The 17,477-nt window shown below is 34.8% G+C and overlaps 1 protein-coding gene across 5 annotated transcripts in view; it reads right to left on the reverse strand.

Moving 5' to 3' along the window:
- LOC133533775 (uncharacterized) overlaps positions 1-17,477 on the reverse strand; it is a 252,001-nt gene that overhangs the window by 164,306 nt on the left and 70,218 nt on the right. For all 5 annotated transcript variants that reach the window (XM_061872825.1, XM_061872820.1, XM_061872821.1 and 2 more), the window contains one exon: positions 6,575-6,683. In XM_061872825.1, the coding sequence (XP_061728809.1) occupies positions 6,575-6,683 (109 nt within the window). The remainder of the gene's footprint in view (positions 1-6,574; positions 6,684-17,477) is intronic.

The following is a 17,477-nucleotide window of genomic DNA, read 5'->3' on the forward strand; positions in this document are numbered from 1 at the left end:
CTGATAGAAGAGAGATACTTGAAACGCTCTTTGAGATAAGGTGGTGTAAGAGATAAACAATCCTATTAAAAGTATTCTAACTCATTATAATTATTCAATAAAAAAATAATATGTATCAAAGAGTCGCATCATACTAAATATTTTAGCTTATAATTTTACCCAAATTGGTTTGTAAAGATAAACTTACTTGAATCAGATTTCAAAGACTTTTTACGTTATCTTACGCAAAAGTTGCGCAATTTATATTGTTCGAACGAAATTCTGCCCCAGGCTTTTGAATAAGTAAAGTTATCATTGTAACTTTCAACCATTCTATGTTTGCCAAAGAAAAGTAAATTTCGGCAAGATCAACACAAGACTTAGAAAAAAAGGTGTCTTGTCCTTTCTTAAATTAAAACAAATGTTATTACAAAGTTAAAATTATCTAAAGGTTTATTTAAAATTAATTTAGAAATCTTTACTAAGAAAACAATATCCCCAAAGTGGGCTGTAGTAAATTTTAAAGCCGGGATAAAGCTGAGAAGATGAAAACTCAAAAAGATAAGTATTAGTTACAATATATCATTTAATAATAGAATATATGATTAATATGGATAAAGTATAAGCTCATGAAATCATCGATATAATTTATTTTTACTTGGATGACGATAGCTTCATTTCATTGGCACGCCCGATTACACCGTTTGATGGATTGAACATATTATAAGGTATCATTGGATGTGTCTGCAATCTAAATTATACTTATAAAACAGTTTCTTTACGTACTACCAGATAAACGTTACCCTAGAAATTTGATTCATACATTATATTCTTCAAATGTTGTAGAACTGGACAAAGAAAGGTTTTTTTTTAATAGGTACGACCTTCAAACCGTCAAGAAAAACTTGCTTACTTATAACTCCTCTGGTGTTGCGGGTGTCCATGGGCGGTGGTAGTCGCTTATCATCAGGCGATCTGATTGCTCGTTTGTCTCGTATATCATAATAAATCCAATCCTTAAGAGGGTGAACATCGGGTTGACAGTTATTAATGATTGTGACGAACGGTCTGGCTTAGTGGGTAATGACCCTGCCTATGAAGCTGATGGTCCTGGGTTCGAATCCCGGTAAGGGCGTGTATCTATTTGTGTGATGAGTACATGCAGGTATTTGTTCCTGAGTCATGGATATTTTCTATGTATTGAAGTATTTCTATATTATATGTATCGTTGTCTGAGTACCCACAACACGAGCCTTCTTGAGCTTACCGTGGAACTTAGTGTCGCGATTTGTGTAAGAATGTCCCTATAATATTATTTTTTTATATATTTAACTTAAACGGAATTTAATGGCGTTTAATTAAGATTTAAATTTACCTCCGACGTTTGAAGACATGGTCTTTGTGGTTCAGGAGAAAGACTAAGTGAAGGCAACTTCAATATTTTATTCTAGCTGCGCGATTTTTTCGAAATACCTGGACTTGGTCTTATTTATTAACTTGGGCGTTACTATATGAACAAAGTCTCAATAGTACATTGTGCATCGAGGAGGGTAAGTGAAATTTTGGATACGAGGTTGATTATTCCCGACAGCCGCAGGCTGGAGCGAATTAAAGACCCGAGTTTGCAATATTCTTACCCCCGGAGTTACACACAACGTTTTTCATCACACTTGCGAAGAAAAAACTAAATTTTAAACGAAATAATTCTTAAATACGGTGACATATCAAACATTCGTCCGCCATTTTGTAATTTCTTGACAGGTTAGTATCGAGGGCACAGACCTCTTCGGCATTCAGCCACGATTAATAATTATTATGTAAAATATTTTAAACGGCTGTTAAATTAATCGAATTATTTAATTTTAAACATAAACAAAAATATTAAATTATAAACGTCAGTATTTTAAAAGTAAAACTCATTTATGTTACTTGGTTTGTATGAAAACGTGACATAATAAAATAAAAAAAACTATAACTGCCTAGGGAGTTATAGCTTTTTTTTCACAATCCATAACTCCCGCGGGAACAAAATAGGCCTTTGTCCTTCAGTACACCTGCATGAAATAAGAATTTTTTCGAGCAAGTGTGATAAAAAATATTAAGTATTAATTTTCATTGGTTAAATCAAGTAAAATAATGATACATCTTTATTAGATACATTTTAACAATGATAAATTACTTCAGATACCGTTTTGTTCATAAATAGAACTAAAGTTCGTTCTAAGAAAGTTTACGCCCGCACAGTACCAATTGAGTCTCAATTTTGATAGGTCACTGAATCGATTTAACTCCGCTATTTTGTTCAGTGATCGGCTGAAAATATGTCCATTGCGTCCGTCCAGTTCAATTGTATTTTCAAAGAGATTCGGATCATATTATACAAGGCCGAGGGATAAACCTATTATTTCCACTTATTGGATGGGATATGTTCATTTATGTATAGTTAATTCACTGTTTTATTTTCATATAGCAAAAATATAGGAGAATATTTAAGTATTTACTTAACTTAAGGGAGCTAAACTTGGGTACTTTATATACTCTTAGTAATGGTAAAAAAACGAGGTAAGTTCGTTGTAAGTAGATTAACTATAAAAGTTGCATTATTATTAGTAGCGTTCTGTAACTTAGCGCTACCAGGCCGTGTAGCCAACGTGCAAATCGCTTACGCTTCGTAGCGATCGAAACGCAACTGTCACTGTCGCACTAATGTGGAAGAGTGATAGAGAGACACAAAGCGTTTCGTTGTCGAAGCGATAGCGATTGTCACCTTGGCTAGGCTCTCTCTTAATCGTGTATCTTTTATCTACGAGATGTAACATTGATTATAATACAAAGTAATGTTTTCGGCTCAGTTGAGTTGCTAAGAATGCGGGTTTGCACTACAGACTTCCTACTCTTTTATTATATTATGACTAAAAAGGACTGGAGTCATATATGCTTAGTTAACTAGTCACCTGTTAAAGTGACCAGCTTAACTTGTTCAATGGGCACGGACATAAGACTCTGAGAGTTAATTTCCGCGGTAGTTACAACAGGAATAATATAGTTCAAAAACTAACAGGAACCCCTTGGTGAGCCTTTACGTTCTGTTTGCGTATTAACTACGGCACTAGCCTTGGTTTATTCCACGGCCGAGCGCTGTATAGATGAACAGTACACATGCTTATTCCGTTGATGTGCAGCTAAACGAATCACTGCGGCTCATTACTGGTTGCCTCAAAACTCTCCCAACATTCTTGCACGCAGCTCAAGCACGCGACGAAAAAAGTATGAACTCCGAGAGGCAATAAAAACGAAATATCAATCTACGCTGCTTATCCATAAAGATCTCACTGATAACGGAGAGAGACGAGTCAAGTCCCGCAACCCAAGCTCTTAGGATGGTGCATATTGACAACGAGTGGGACATACACAACGCATGGATGACCGAGTGGAGTACCCGACAATTACTTTAGGGTAAATAACCTTTCACAGAGGGTCAATGAGAATTTGAAGAATGTAAACCTCAATCTATAGATTAATTTTTATTAGTAACTGTAATGCTTTACGATTAATAATTAAATAAGTTATTCAGTATGCGGGATATGAATTAAAATGTTCTTTGACTAAGATTGGCTGAGATAATCAATCACTCCTTCTGGGTTGACGCGAGAAGAAAGAGGAAAAGTACTACCAATAATACTGTAGACCAGGGGGAAACTGTGGGTTTCTTTGATAATTAATATTAGCTTTTGCCCGCCACTTTGTTTGCGTAAAATGATGATGGATAAACATTAGGTATCCTATGTCATTCTCCGCCCCCAAACTGTCTCCATAACAAATATTAAGTAAAAGAGGATAAGCCTAGCGTAATCAGCACTTATCTTTCCTTCTTTCCAGAAATGCCGACGTTGTCATTAAGATATATAATATAGAATAGAAGAGTATGGTGGGACAATTTTAAAACCTTTAATCATAATTCTCAAGGAGGACTAGTGGTTAAAAAGTCCCGAAAGCAAGTCGCTGACAAGAAAATCTCCACAATGAAAACAAATTGGTGTTCCCGTTTAGTGTCTTTACGAGGTACCGCCTTTAATGGCCGCCACTCCACTTCCACTCATAAAATATCTGCGATCTATTGTAGATCTTGTTGAGGTTTTATTTTTTGACAATTATGGCGATGTTTGTCTAGAAGCAATTTTGTGGCACCGTATTGAGTTAAGGCCCCGTAGGCTCGTGTTCTTTTCTGTGCTCTCACTGAGCATGAGCGAGATGGATGTGAGTGCTCGGGACCGCGAATACACCTAATTTTTTTTTTTTTAAGATTTATAAGAAAAAAAAGTAATGACCGAGTTCACTCAAAAACAAAATTGAGCATTTATAGGAGCAATTTTTATATTCTTAGCATTTGTGTATAAATTGTCACAATTGTTTTAAGTGCGTTTTAGATTATATTTCTATCATTCGCTCGATAGAAATATAATCTAAAACGCACTTAAAACAATTGTGACAATTCCTAGAGAAAATACTCAAGATTTCTAATTAAATTTTTGGCAACCGTATCTAAAAAGCGATACTTACGATTTTACAAAAAACTCCGCTTTTTAAACCTACGGCACCTTAAAGTAATCATATAGGTTTGCCAGTTATCCAATAAAAATTAATAACGTTTACAAAGGCCTTAATTGTAGATCGTCTTTGATATTATTTTATGACGGTTACTTTAACTTAACAACACTGGCACGAAATTGCTACCCGACTAACGATCATAAGTTATTACTCGTTGATATTTTGATAAATATATAGAGAATTTCCCTGTTCTAGTGACTGTCTCTTTATGGGTAATCAAATCTAGCACGTCATGCCTATGCCTCTTGACCTATTTTTCGAATCTAAAATTTAAATAAACTCAGATTTAAAATTTTGATTTTAACGTTTTCTTCTTGCAGACACATTCTGTTTTAAAGTTGATTTGACTTTTCCGGTACCATGTGTTAAAAAACTATATAAATAAATAAAGACTAAGTCCCACAGTAGGCTCAATAAGGCTTGTGTTGAGGGTACTTAGAAAACTATATATATATATACGATATATAAAAATCAATGCAGTAGCTAAACGCAGCCGTCGGGCTCGGCTAGTAGTCGGAGGCTTTTCAAAAGCACCAATAGGAGCGCTCCATATATTTTCTAACGCGGCCAATTAAACGCACCTAAATTTAAACCACCTTTTGTAGGTACTGATCAAATATTGCAAATCACTCTTTCATCATCCTCCATACTATCAACACCCATTTTCTACAGTTAACCGTTTTGGCAAGAACCCTTCTAAACCAGTACCTTTTGGAAGATTATACTTCATTTTATTATCAATCGAAGTTTTATTTGAGTCGTAGAGATCCTGATCGGCACGGCGGCTACAATATATATATATATATAATATAAATATTTATAAAAATTTAAATACATAGTAAACACCCATGACTTAGGAAAAATATCCATACTCATCACACGAATAAATGCCCTTACAGGGATTCACTACCCACTAGGCCAATGTCAAATGTATATGTGCATTAAATGCCATTAACTAATTGGAATTTCTTGCACCTTTACAATGTAATTTAAAATTTTATCAAAGTTGACAACAGTTTTCGACTTTATTAATCTATTCCGTACTCAAATTACCTTACCTTGTTGGGTTCACAAAATAGGGCTGGTATGGATTTATAGGAAGGTTTCGATTGCAAGAAATAGGCGATAGATTTGTAACACAGATAGGCCGAAGAAAGGTATAATGCAAAGGACCGGTAGGGTCTGGGCGAAGGTCGCGAACTTAATCTTGGAAACTTTTCTAACTATGTAACCGATTTTGTTACCTGGTGTAAAAAAATTGTTTTAAAGGAAACGGTAAACGGTAAAAAACGGTGTATTAAAGTCATCTTAATTAACATACACATAGTAAAAAATTTTTTGGCGAGATAAATATTCCACGTATGAAATAACTTCATTTTTATCAGATCGCACAGAAAACGGATGGTCCGTGTCTAATCTTTACTATATATACCCTTTGTTATTAGAATCGTATTGAAGTAACTTCAGCCCAGTTTGTAGATTTTAAATTTAGAGTTTAATTTCTCCGCTACCTAAAGGTTGTCTGTAAGAGATCGCTCTTTAGCAATAAGACTGCCTTTTGTTTACTCCGTCTTTATGTATTATATTTGTTTCCTTGTAAACTTCTTTTGAGGTTGTGCGTTAAATAGAATATTGTAAAATTGAGAGTTATTTTCTGTTTAAAATCTAACACGTAGCATCGCAATTGTAACTCGACTTACAAAGATATACGATAGCAGAATGGTAACGAAAATCAGGATGTAATTTTTTATAAGAAACTCTGTTTCATTCAAGGAAGAATAGTAAACAGCGAATGAATTGATGAATGTTATTTGTTTACATTGTCAACTTTTCTTTAGTAGTGAACAATAAAGTTTATAGCTGTAGTTCTGTCGTATTGGTTTAGCTTATTTCTAATATTCTTACTCGTATCATTTGTTCGTTGCGATCATTCATAAAAACCTACAACTCGGTGTTCCGTCCGTTAGCCAAACAAATCGTCACCTACCTCTCTTTCTTGAGTTCGCCGTTCTTTTTCCGAAAATTGGCGACGAGCACTTGCAGCTCGGAGGAGTGCCGGTCGTAGATCTGCGACAGCTGCGTCGTGAAGTCTGCCACTGGAACAACATTACGTTTTTATTGTACACTATTAATTGTAAGCGATAAAAGGCGAGTATCTACGAAGGCAAGGCATCCATTTTCATGGGTGCACATACTGATGTGCTGTTGGAATATTTCCTATTACGATAATTATGCATATAATACTGACGGCCACTTCGCCTAGTCGGTTGTGAACTGTCTAAAAAGCTGGAGGTCCCGAGTTCAAATCCTAGGAAACACATTTATTTGTGTGTGTGTTTGAGTGTTTTCTATTTATCGAAGTATGTATTTATCTATTTAAATATATATGGATCGTCGTACTAGACCAATAGTTTAAGCGTCGCTTAGTTTGGGACTAAGTTGATCTGTGTAAAATTGTCCCCGAATATCTATCCAGGGGTTCAGGGTATGATTTTATCGATCATCAAACAAATGGGCTTTCTACAACCTAATTGATTAGTCACTAAAATAATAGATCTGTCACCAAACCATGTTCAAACAATAAAAAATGTATATATGCAAGAATTGTGTTCCTCGATACGACCTAAATTAACTTTCATGCAATCGATTGTAAAATATACGAATGAAAATTGTCGAGTCTTGTGTACTATAGAAAGTTCGACATAACTTTCCATTAACCAAAATCCTATTTTGGCACCCGTACATTACGTTTTAATTAATTTAGACAAAGTGCATAACAATCTATCAAGAGCTAACCAATTGCTTTTCAATTTAGTTTAGAATTTTAGACGCGGAATACTTTTCCTAAAATTGATATCGAAAGCGAGAAACCTGCCAATAACAGTGATATCCAATATTCTCCCGAAAATGTATAAATACCAAGAACAAGCTCAATAAACCTCAACTTACGAGTTACGATTAAAAAAATTTGCAATTTAAAGATTGTAATATGGTACGTCCCACAATAAAAAGAAAACAATATTTACATTTAAAACTAATAAATATAGCTGTCTTGGCACCAACTAAGAATTCGTAGCTTTTGGTGTCGAGGCACTTGGTCCGTGGGGCTAAGGCTCTTCAGGGAGCTTGGGGAAACGATTGAGCTAGGCAACGGGAGACCCTCGTGCAGGCAACTTTCTCGCGCTAAGCGATACAGCGCGGGATTGCTGCCTGCGTGATGGGCACCCTGCCAAGAGGCCAGGGTTTGTTTTAGGTACTTATTTTTATTTTTTCTAGGTAGGTTTAATTTTATTTTATAAGTAGTCATAATTTTGACGACCGGTCTGGCCTAGTGGGTAGTGACCCTGCCTACGAAGCCGATGGTCCCGGGTTCAAATCCTGGTAAGGGCATTTATTCGTGTGATGAGCATAGTTATTTATTCCTGAGTCATGGGTGTTTTCTATGTATTTATAAATATGTATATATTATATATATCGTTGTCTAAGTACCCTCAACACAAGCCTTATTGAGCTTACTGTGGGACTTAGTCAATTTGTGTAATAATGTCCTATAATATTTATTTATTAATTTAATTTAATTTTATTCAATTAATGTATCCTCATTTCATTGAAATCATATTTACATTTAGGTTACGATTAGTTAACGCTAATAACGCAAGACAACTTGCTTTGTATTTTTTACGTGCGTATGATTCTATTTTACCTCAAAATGTACGAATATTTTGTACAATAACACGCCTAAATATCGTGGTAATATTGTGAAAGTTTGCAAACAAGCTCCACGGCTCACTGGTTACGTGCGTGTAAACAGCCTATTAGGCTTTTCAGTCGGTCCGTTTACCAAACGTTTCAATGAGAGTTATAATTGGAGTAAATTGAATTTACTCTTGTGTAAAATTTGAAATGGTTATAATCAAAGGAATAGTTATTTATTAATATAACTATTACCTATTATTCATATCCAATATCATCTCACTTGTTTAGGATTCAATTAAATTTGGATAAATAATTCATATATTCGATTATACTAAAACATACTACAAATTTAAATACTGGGTGATTTTTTGTCATCAACACGGGGTCCGCTTTTGGTTTATCTAATTACAAATTTATACTTGATTGGCCTTTTTGGTAAGCGACTGCCATCAGGGCTGGAATACATAATAAAATACAAGCTAAATACTATTAGTGATTTTACATACAACATCACTATTAGCTTGTATTTTATTAATGTTTTTTTTAGAACAATAATAACTGCATCAATAAATTGCTCTGATATTTAGATTAAGATGATATTTGTAAAATTTGACGATTTAAAAGTGCTTGTTGCTAGGCCTATTTGAATAAAGAATATTTTGACTTGACTTGACTTGACTTATTATGCAATAAGCCACTCATTCTCTAACATATGTAAATTGGAGACTGGCCCTTCATTGGACTTGTCCAGTTCCTATACAGGGTTTAAACAACCTCCTGTTTGTAATGCCTTACTACCAAATCAAAACATACGATATCACTGTAGAGTAAAAAAAAAACCGGGAATGATATGGACTTTATAACTACAATGAATACAACTACTTCATCAACTTGTCAAAAAAAATCTTATATCATGCAGGTATATTGAAAGACAAAGGCATGTATTTATTGTTCCGAAAAAAAAAGCTATAACTCCCTAAGTTAAGTAGGTCAATATACAAATGTGTTTAACATTTCAAACACTGGCGTTTCTAATTTATTTTGAAAATTTAAGTTTAAAATATTTTATTTGATAATTTAATAGCCGTTTAAAACATTTTTATAGAATATTGACTCGTGGCTAAATGCTGGATAGGTCTGTGCCTTTGATCCCTAACCTGTCAAAGAATGACAATATGGCGGACGAATATTTGAAATGTCACCGTATTTAAGAATTATTTCGAGTCAAATTTAGTTTTTTTCTTAGCAAGTGTGATGAAAAACATTGTGTGTAACTCCGGGGGTAAGAATATTACAAACTCGAGTATTTAATGTACGACAGCCGCATTTAACCTCGTTTGCAAAATTTCACTTACCCCCCCTCATTGCACAATGTACTATTGATTTCTAGAGTTCCCAATATTTCTGCACAGTTACGTCAGTTACACATACCATTTTCTCGGAGTTACTGGTACGGTAGTGATCTATCCTCTCTTGAATCCATTTTTTTATACCTCGTCGGTGGCAAACAAGCACGATGTCATTGCTACTACTATCGCCCGCGTTCTCGAAGTACGTACCATGGTACCTTCCCCAGTCATTCATAGTATTTATTAATATTATCAATAATTGTATCGTATAATATGGACAAAGGAAGCGTTTCCAACCAGGCGAAGTTGAAAAGTTGCATAATTAGTAGATAACATTATATTGCCAATAAACCCTAAAGCACACTAATGAGCGTGCTCCGTATAAAAGTTACGCAGCACATTTTCTATACTAATAATGATCGGAGGTGTCGACCAACTCCTCATAAATCTTACACAACGTGAGTTTTACGGTGAAAACTTTGCCCACAAGCCTGTACTCAAGTTAAACGTGTTTTTAAGCTGTATTTTTTACAGAAACTTATAAGAATAAATTGACCTTTGGTAACTGTTGTAAAGTAATTTTATAAAATCAAGTATTAAAAAAATCCATTTTGCATGAATCACGTATCATTTTGATAAAGTTGTATTATATTGATTTGATTTCAATTTGTATATTACTTGCAAGACTCTGAGAAATTAGGATACGCACTAGTGATTTGCAAAAAAAATGTTTTACGAATATTTAATCAGAAATAAGTAGGTTTATATTGGCGATTATTTGTCGAGTAGAATGAGTGTTCAATCAATATCCTGACCGGAAAGGCTATTTAACGAAAAGCCAAAAGCGTGCGGGATTATTTTTATTTTGAAGATATATATATATATATATATATATATATATATATATATACAACCGATTTGTTCTTTCAGAGTGTGTTAGTATAATTAACGTGGTTTGTATAAGTATATTGTATGTAAATTATTTATTCTATTTTCGTTCCGTAAAATTATGGCTGATCCATTATTACAAAAAAAAAAACCGATACCTACCGGAAAACTGAATACAAAATTAACCCTATCCCTTTTTGTTTCCGCTCATGTTTTATGCAGGCTATATTATGCAGCAAGTGTCCGGATTTACGATGTCGAGTCGAGAGAACACAAATGTTGAAGTGTTGTTAGTGCTCGCAAGGGCTTGTTATATTTAGGCGTCTGCTTTTATGGTAAGTAATATGCAAGGTTGCTATTCGTATTCCCAAGAAACGTACTGGGGCATTACCATTTTTACTAGCATTTCCTTTTTTATGGATATTAAAGGTAAGATGTGTAGAAAAGATAGGTATTAGGTGGCTTATATATCATGTACGGTCAAACCCACACAAATACAATGGCTCCCAGCCCTAAGTCACATCCCTCCACCTCATCTTAGATGACAGCTGGCACTGGTAAAAAAAGCGAACAAATTCACAGCGATACGAATCTGCCGATCCACCAGGAATTCCTTAATCCACCCAGCATCATCTGGTCTCAACAACCGCCCCATCAAACCGCTCAAAATCTGACGCACGTTGGATTCAATATGTATAAAAGACGCTTGGAAAGATGAGTGGAAATCTAACTTGCCGAAGCCCAGCCTAAATACCTACGACCGTAACAAAACGCCGTATGGCTTTTCAGCATCTAGGAAGGAATGGTGCCAACTAAACAGACTCCGCACCGAACAATTTGTTGGCAATGCGTGTGACACCCCTAAAGTAACATACGTCCATAGACTAAGACGATCACATACCATCAGGCAGACCCCATGCTTATTTGCCACCGAATTGTTGAAAGAAAAAGTATTGCATAAATTTTATAATACAAGCGTATAAATAGACATTTACCTGTTTGTCGGCTACATACGTACAGAATACAGATCTTATAACTATCTGGTACATGTATGTTTAATTATATTTCTTATACAGTAAATACGTCAATGGCAAACAAGTACACAGCTTGTAACTCCTAGGATATTAAAAACCCGGACACTCCTTTTCGGCTGACAGTTTATTTCACATCCAGAGCGAAAAGGTAAAGTGGATTCCATGACATATTAAAAAGAAATATAAATTTCACTTACCTACAATCAAGCTTAACAAAGCTTTTAAGCAAATTCGAAGAACAATCAGTCTTAAAAAGGTGTCCCTCTTTAGCCAGCTTTGCAAGAAGAAAGTTCTTCTCTAACCTTGTAGTTTAAAAGTAATTAAAAGTACTCACAGGGTTCATTAGGAACTGTTTAAATTCGAAGTTGAGGGCACAAAGTTTCTACCTTTTAAGGAACGCGGTCACAGAACTAAAATAGGTCATAAAATTAAAGTATGTGTATAAGTTAGGCCTCGAGTGTTTTATATAAGGTAGCTTACCTACTCATTTACTTTAGATATATTAATGGGATTGAACATAATGGTTAATGTGTCGAATACTCTTTAGAAAGGCACACCTCAGTAAAAAGGTACAAAAGAAAAAAGGAAAGAAACAATTGATTAAATGTAAAGGCAGACAACAGGCGGTCTTATCGCTCATCGTCATCCGTAACATAAATTAAATATTAAATATTTTCTGTTTAGGTATTATGTAAATGATATCTTATATTTGATTTATCATTTCAATATATTTTATTTATACTACTTAATTGTAATAGATGGCTCATTTTCTATCTATTTAACTAGATTATTTTTCATAGGTCAATATTCGCATTTTAAAGATGCTCTAAACGTTTATATAATGAAACACCTAAATATCTTAATATTCAATTATAATAAAATTTTAAGAAACCAACGATATCTATCTTCTAGCGTTAAGTTCAAATCTATTAAGAAAAGTGCTCAATTTAAAAGTTATGCGACCAGCGTTTATGAATAGTTTACGCGGACCGATCGACCGAACAAACTCCGGAACTTTGCGGAAGTTAGGATGAACTGTGTTAGAAAAGCTATAAATTTTTAATGGCCTTTTAATCACCAACACTAAGTACTTAGCTTTCCTTGGAATCTATTTACGTTTAATTGATCACATTGAAATGTTTTTTTTCATTTCGTAGTGCACGTTCAGAACTCTCCCTTATTCAATATTACCCACTGAACTGAACTTACAGGCCGATTCAAACGTATACTAATATTATCAGACTGACATGTGACTGATGTCATTCAAATATAGTGCATTTCGCTCGTACTTGTCCGTAAGTGTATTGGTGCGGGCGAGACGCACGATAACTAAATAATATGATTCAAATATCATTTAAATTGAAATATAAAGCCAATTCGAATTCGTTTTATTAGGTGAGCGCAAATCAATCAAAAAAATATGACCTATCAAGATTAATTCAACTTTTAGCTAACCTAAATGAAGTAATTCATAAGGACAGAGTATTCTTCACCCCCCCCCCCCCCCCCCCCCAGCTATCAAACATTTTGCCTGGCCTAGGAACATCGGACCCATTTTTTTGCGGCTTAAGGGCAAACAAAGCGCAACACAAGATAAGCAAATACAACCTATAATATAAGCAAAAAACCGTTGGAATAACAATTTTGCTCGTAGGTAATAGACATTGTAACAAGACAATCTCAGAAGAAAAATGAGAGGGGAGAAAATATAATTGTGAAATCTAAAGAGTACTGAAGTACACAACACAAGCATGAGAATATATGTAATACAGCGGTGGCAGCATTGTTCCATTGTTATCACTTGTCACTATGCCTGTCACTTTCGCGCTTACATACTTGTTAGAACGTGACAGGCATGGTAGCAAATAATAAAGAGCCAACCATCTTACTCCTACAGGAAATTTGTCAAATCAAAATGATACCTTTATCATCTCTAAGCAGGCCATAGGAAATAATTGTAATTTAAAGTGTTGTGAGTCATATAGCTAGGATGTTTCAGGAGATGTGAGCAGGATCAACCCTGCGGTTCAGTAAATAATAAGCAACTGTTCGGTCGGTAAAAGTTATAGGTCCAACTGAGTATGGTAACCAGGGTCATAACAGGTCATGGAATATTTAACAAACATCTTTTTATAACCGGTGTTACAGACAGTCCCCTATGCCGAGGATGCATGGACAGAAGAAACAACGTGGTGCTGGAATGCAACGGAGCATGTCTCATGACTCATGAATTACCCTGTATTTGACTAATTTTAAGGTTTACTGACGTATTTTAGCGCGACATTTTTCGCGCGTTTAGTTTAAGGTCAAGAATTACATTAACAATTATTGAACGTTTTAAAATCATATTAAGTAAGTAAGTCAGTAAGTAACAAAAACTTTATTGTACAAAAAATATTGGTTACAGCAGATAATACATATAATGATGTAGTACACAGGCAATCTTATCATATTTCGACGACCGGTTTGGCCTAGTGGGTAGTGACCCTGCCTACGAAGCCGATGGTCCCGGGTTCAAATCCTGGTAAAGGCATGTATTTGTGTGATGAGCATGGATATTTGTTCCTGAGTCATGGGTGTTTTCTATGTATTTAAGTATTTATAAATATTTGTATATTATATATATCGTTGTCTAAGTGCCCTCAACACAAGCCTTATTGAGCTTACTGTGGGACTTAGTCAATTTGTGTAATAATGTCCTATAATATTTATTATTTATATTTAGAATAAATAGGTACAATACATTGTTCGTACGACAAAAGTTGCGATTGGACCTTGGTTACCTAACTTTAATTTATGTATTAGAGATTCGTTAACTCATGTAATCAATGATCTTAATTAAAATAATATAAAAACGGACACTTCAGATAAATCGCTATACCTAATAAAAACAACCTCATTATTCATACTGAATCCTTATTTTTTCCTCAGAACGTTATTATTCAGCTGCGGATGATTCTCATCTCATTTCCGTGAGCATTCTGATTGTGCCAATGCTTGTGTTCGTTGAATACGATTTGAAAAAGCGAATCGAATATTACAGAAAAGTAAATTCGACGGCATTTATACTTGTAATTTGATTCTGTAGCATTGCAAATGTTTTTTCAACACACTTGCTCAAAACGACGTTTTTATTCCACCGATTTTTGGCTCATAATCCTAGATATTAAACACGCGTGCTTTTTCAGTATATTATAACACTCGCGCTTTTTCATTATATTATTTGACTGAGTTAAGAAGATAACTGATTGCTAATACTATGCATGGGAACGGAGCCTTCTTAATTTGGTCGAGTAATATATTTTTTTTAAACAACTATTTATTTTTATTTATTTATTTTTTTAGATTTCAGATGTTAGTTCAAAGAGGTTTTATCACACCAAACATAATTTATGGATTAAATTTTCTCGTAAATTACATTAATGAATAAACATGACATTTTGTCAATTTGATCTCCATCCGTCGAATAGAAATACGAAAATATTCGCTACTTCATTTTTTTAAATGGCTGTTTGTCGATTTCGTTCGCGCCTTTGCCTTGCGCGCGCATTGCAATCGTGAGTAAAAAAAATAACGCGCCAGCCATTTTCCGTATTTGTCATATAATAGGAATAGTTTTGCATGTTTTTAGTTTATATATTGAAGAAAATGTCATTTTCAAGCATTGAAAATGAAGAACACATAAAATTGACGCTGCCAGTAATACTAATAGAGGCAAGAGCCGAGAACGATAGCCTTTTACCATCAAAATCGGGTGAAAAATAATTGGCGGTATATGAAACTTTTATTCACTAGAAAACCAGCAAAAACGCCCAGTCTTTCTTGGAAAACGTGTTGGTAGCTTACTTCAATGAGCTAGCGAATAAGTGCCTACAAGCCCAGCACGCTTTGGTGCAATTATTCGATGTTTAAACTGTAAGTCACCTTTTTGAAAATTGTACTTTTACTGATTTGGCAAAAAATATCTATTTTATAAGTTTTGTTTTGTGTGTGTTAAAAAACGTCGTATGAAACGTGTGTGCATTGGTCATTACACACATCGGCTTTCTTATTGCGTGCTCGCTTACAGCTCGCGCGCATAATATCGCCTCGTGTGTAATGACCAACTTAGCACACTTGTATCATAATGTACTATTAAAAACCATCTTGTATGTAGGCATACAAGATGTTGATAAGAGTGAGAAATTTCATACAAATAGGTATTACCCGTTCGCTTCAAGTTGGCAGTTATCTCCCCGCCCGCTTCCCCGCGTCACCCCTTCTAACGCCCTCCACTCGGCCACCACAGCAGCTTTACAACTACTTTTATTACTTACACTTAATACAAAATAAAAAATACATAAAAATAGTACTTGTGACATTATCATGTAACGGTCGCCGAACTGCCAACTTGACGGGAACGAGTACTTAGTATAAACCTTTGATTCTTTTATTCTTGGGGTAAATACAGAACGCGCTTAAAAATTAATGTGTGTGATGTAGACGGTTATTTAGGTTCAGAAATCCGTTAATAATTTTAAGTGCTATCCACATCAAAGAAAGGTACATCGAAACAAAAACACTGTGTATCAGAATGACCCGGCTCGGTAAAATCTACCGACATAGTGGCTTTCTGAAAAACAAAAACAGTTGGTGAACTTTCATTTGAGTCCTTTGATCCATTGTAATCTTAATTAATATTGACAGTTAAGTCTGAGCGTCGGCGTCTAGTCACCGCTATGGAAAATGGCATCGCTGCGCAGTTGCGCCAAGGTTGCGTCCAGCAGCCACAGAGTTGAGTAGACGCCGACGCTCGGGAGACGCTAGTGTTTGGTAGCCCTAACGCGGCCGGTACACTTGTAAGTTTTACTTACATAAGTAGGGACACAGCTATACTATAGAGTGAGAGATGAATATCATTATCTCATTCTAACAAATAGCTTTGTCCTTACTTACGTAAGTAAAACTTACAAGTGTACCGGCCGCCTTAGATACTCTCATATGAGTTAATGTCACATGACATTACATTACTACCAATTTATTTGTTTGCAATGTTTTTTATTATTATTTGTTATTTACTTAAACCTTATTATATGATATAAACCGGCGGACTTAATGCCTTAACATATTCTCTACAAACAATAATTAGGTCAAATAGAACCTTGTAGGTAATGCAGGATTGTAGGGGCTTAACGAAAATCATAATAGATAGATAGAATACTCTTTATTAATAATAATAATAATAATAAATAAATAAATAAATATTATAGGACATTATTACACAAATTGACAAAGTCCCACAGTAAGCTCAATAAGGCTTGTGTTGAGGGTACTTAGACAACGATATATATAATATATAAATACATAGAAAACACCCATGACTCAGGAACAAATATCCATGCTCATCACACGAATAAATGCCCTTACCAGGATTTGAACCCGGGACCATCAGCTTCGTAGGCAGGGTCACTACCCACTAGGCCAAACCGGTCGTCTTTATTGGCACACCTCAGTAAAAATATACAAGAAAAATAAACAATTGATTAAATTTAGAGGCAGACAACAGGCGGTAATACTTACCTAAAAATATTTATGTAAATATGAACGTTATTACTGAATAAAGAGCAACTGTCGGAATCTCCACACAAGAAATTCTCGTTGGTCGACATGTAGCACATGTAGAGATACGACAAATAAACAGCGGACTACTCCTTGCGCCAGATGTGGAACTTAGCACTTACTAACAAGTTAGAAACCGGCAATGTTCTACCCTTCGTGTTCTCGAAGGTCCTAATTCGGGTGATGTTTCTACCTAGATATATAGAACTACAGTCTCTTAGACAAAAGTCTGTACAGCTGTTGGGGTTACGCCATTATTAATTTATAGTAATAAGGGTCGTGTAGTTCGGCTATAATTTATTTTGTTTGTCAAGTTTGAAGTTTT

This window comes from Cydia pomonella, unplaced genomic scaffold, assembly GCF_033807575.1.
Source record: "Cydia pomonella isolate Wapato2018A unplaced genomic scaffold, ilCydPomo1 PGA_scaffold_203, whole genome shotgun sequence".
Lineage (NCBI taxonomy): Eukaryota > Metazoa > Arthropoda > Insecta > Lepidoptera > Tortricidae > Cydia > Cydia pomonella.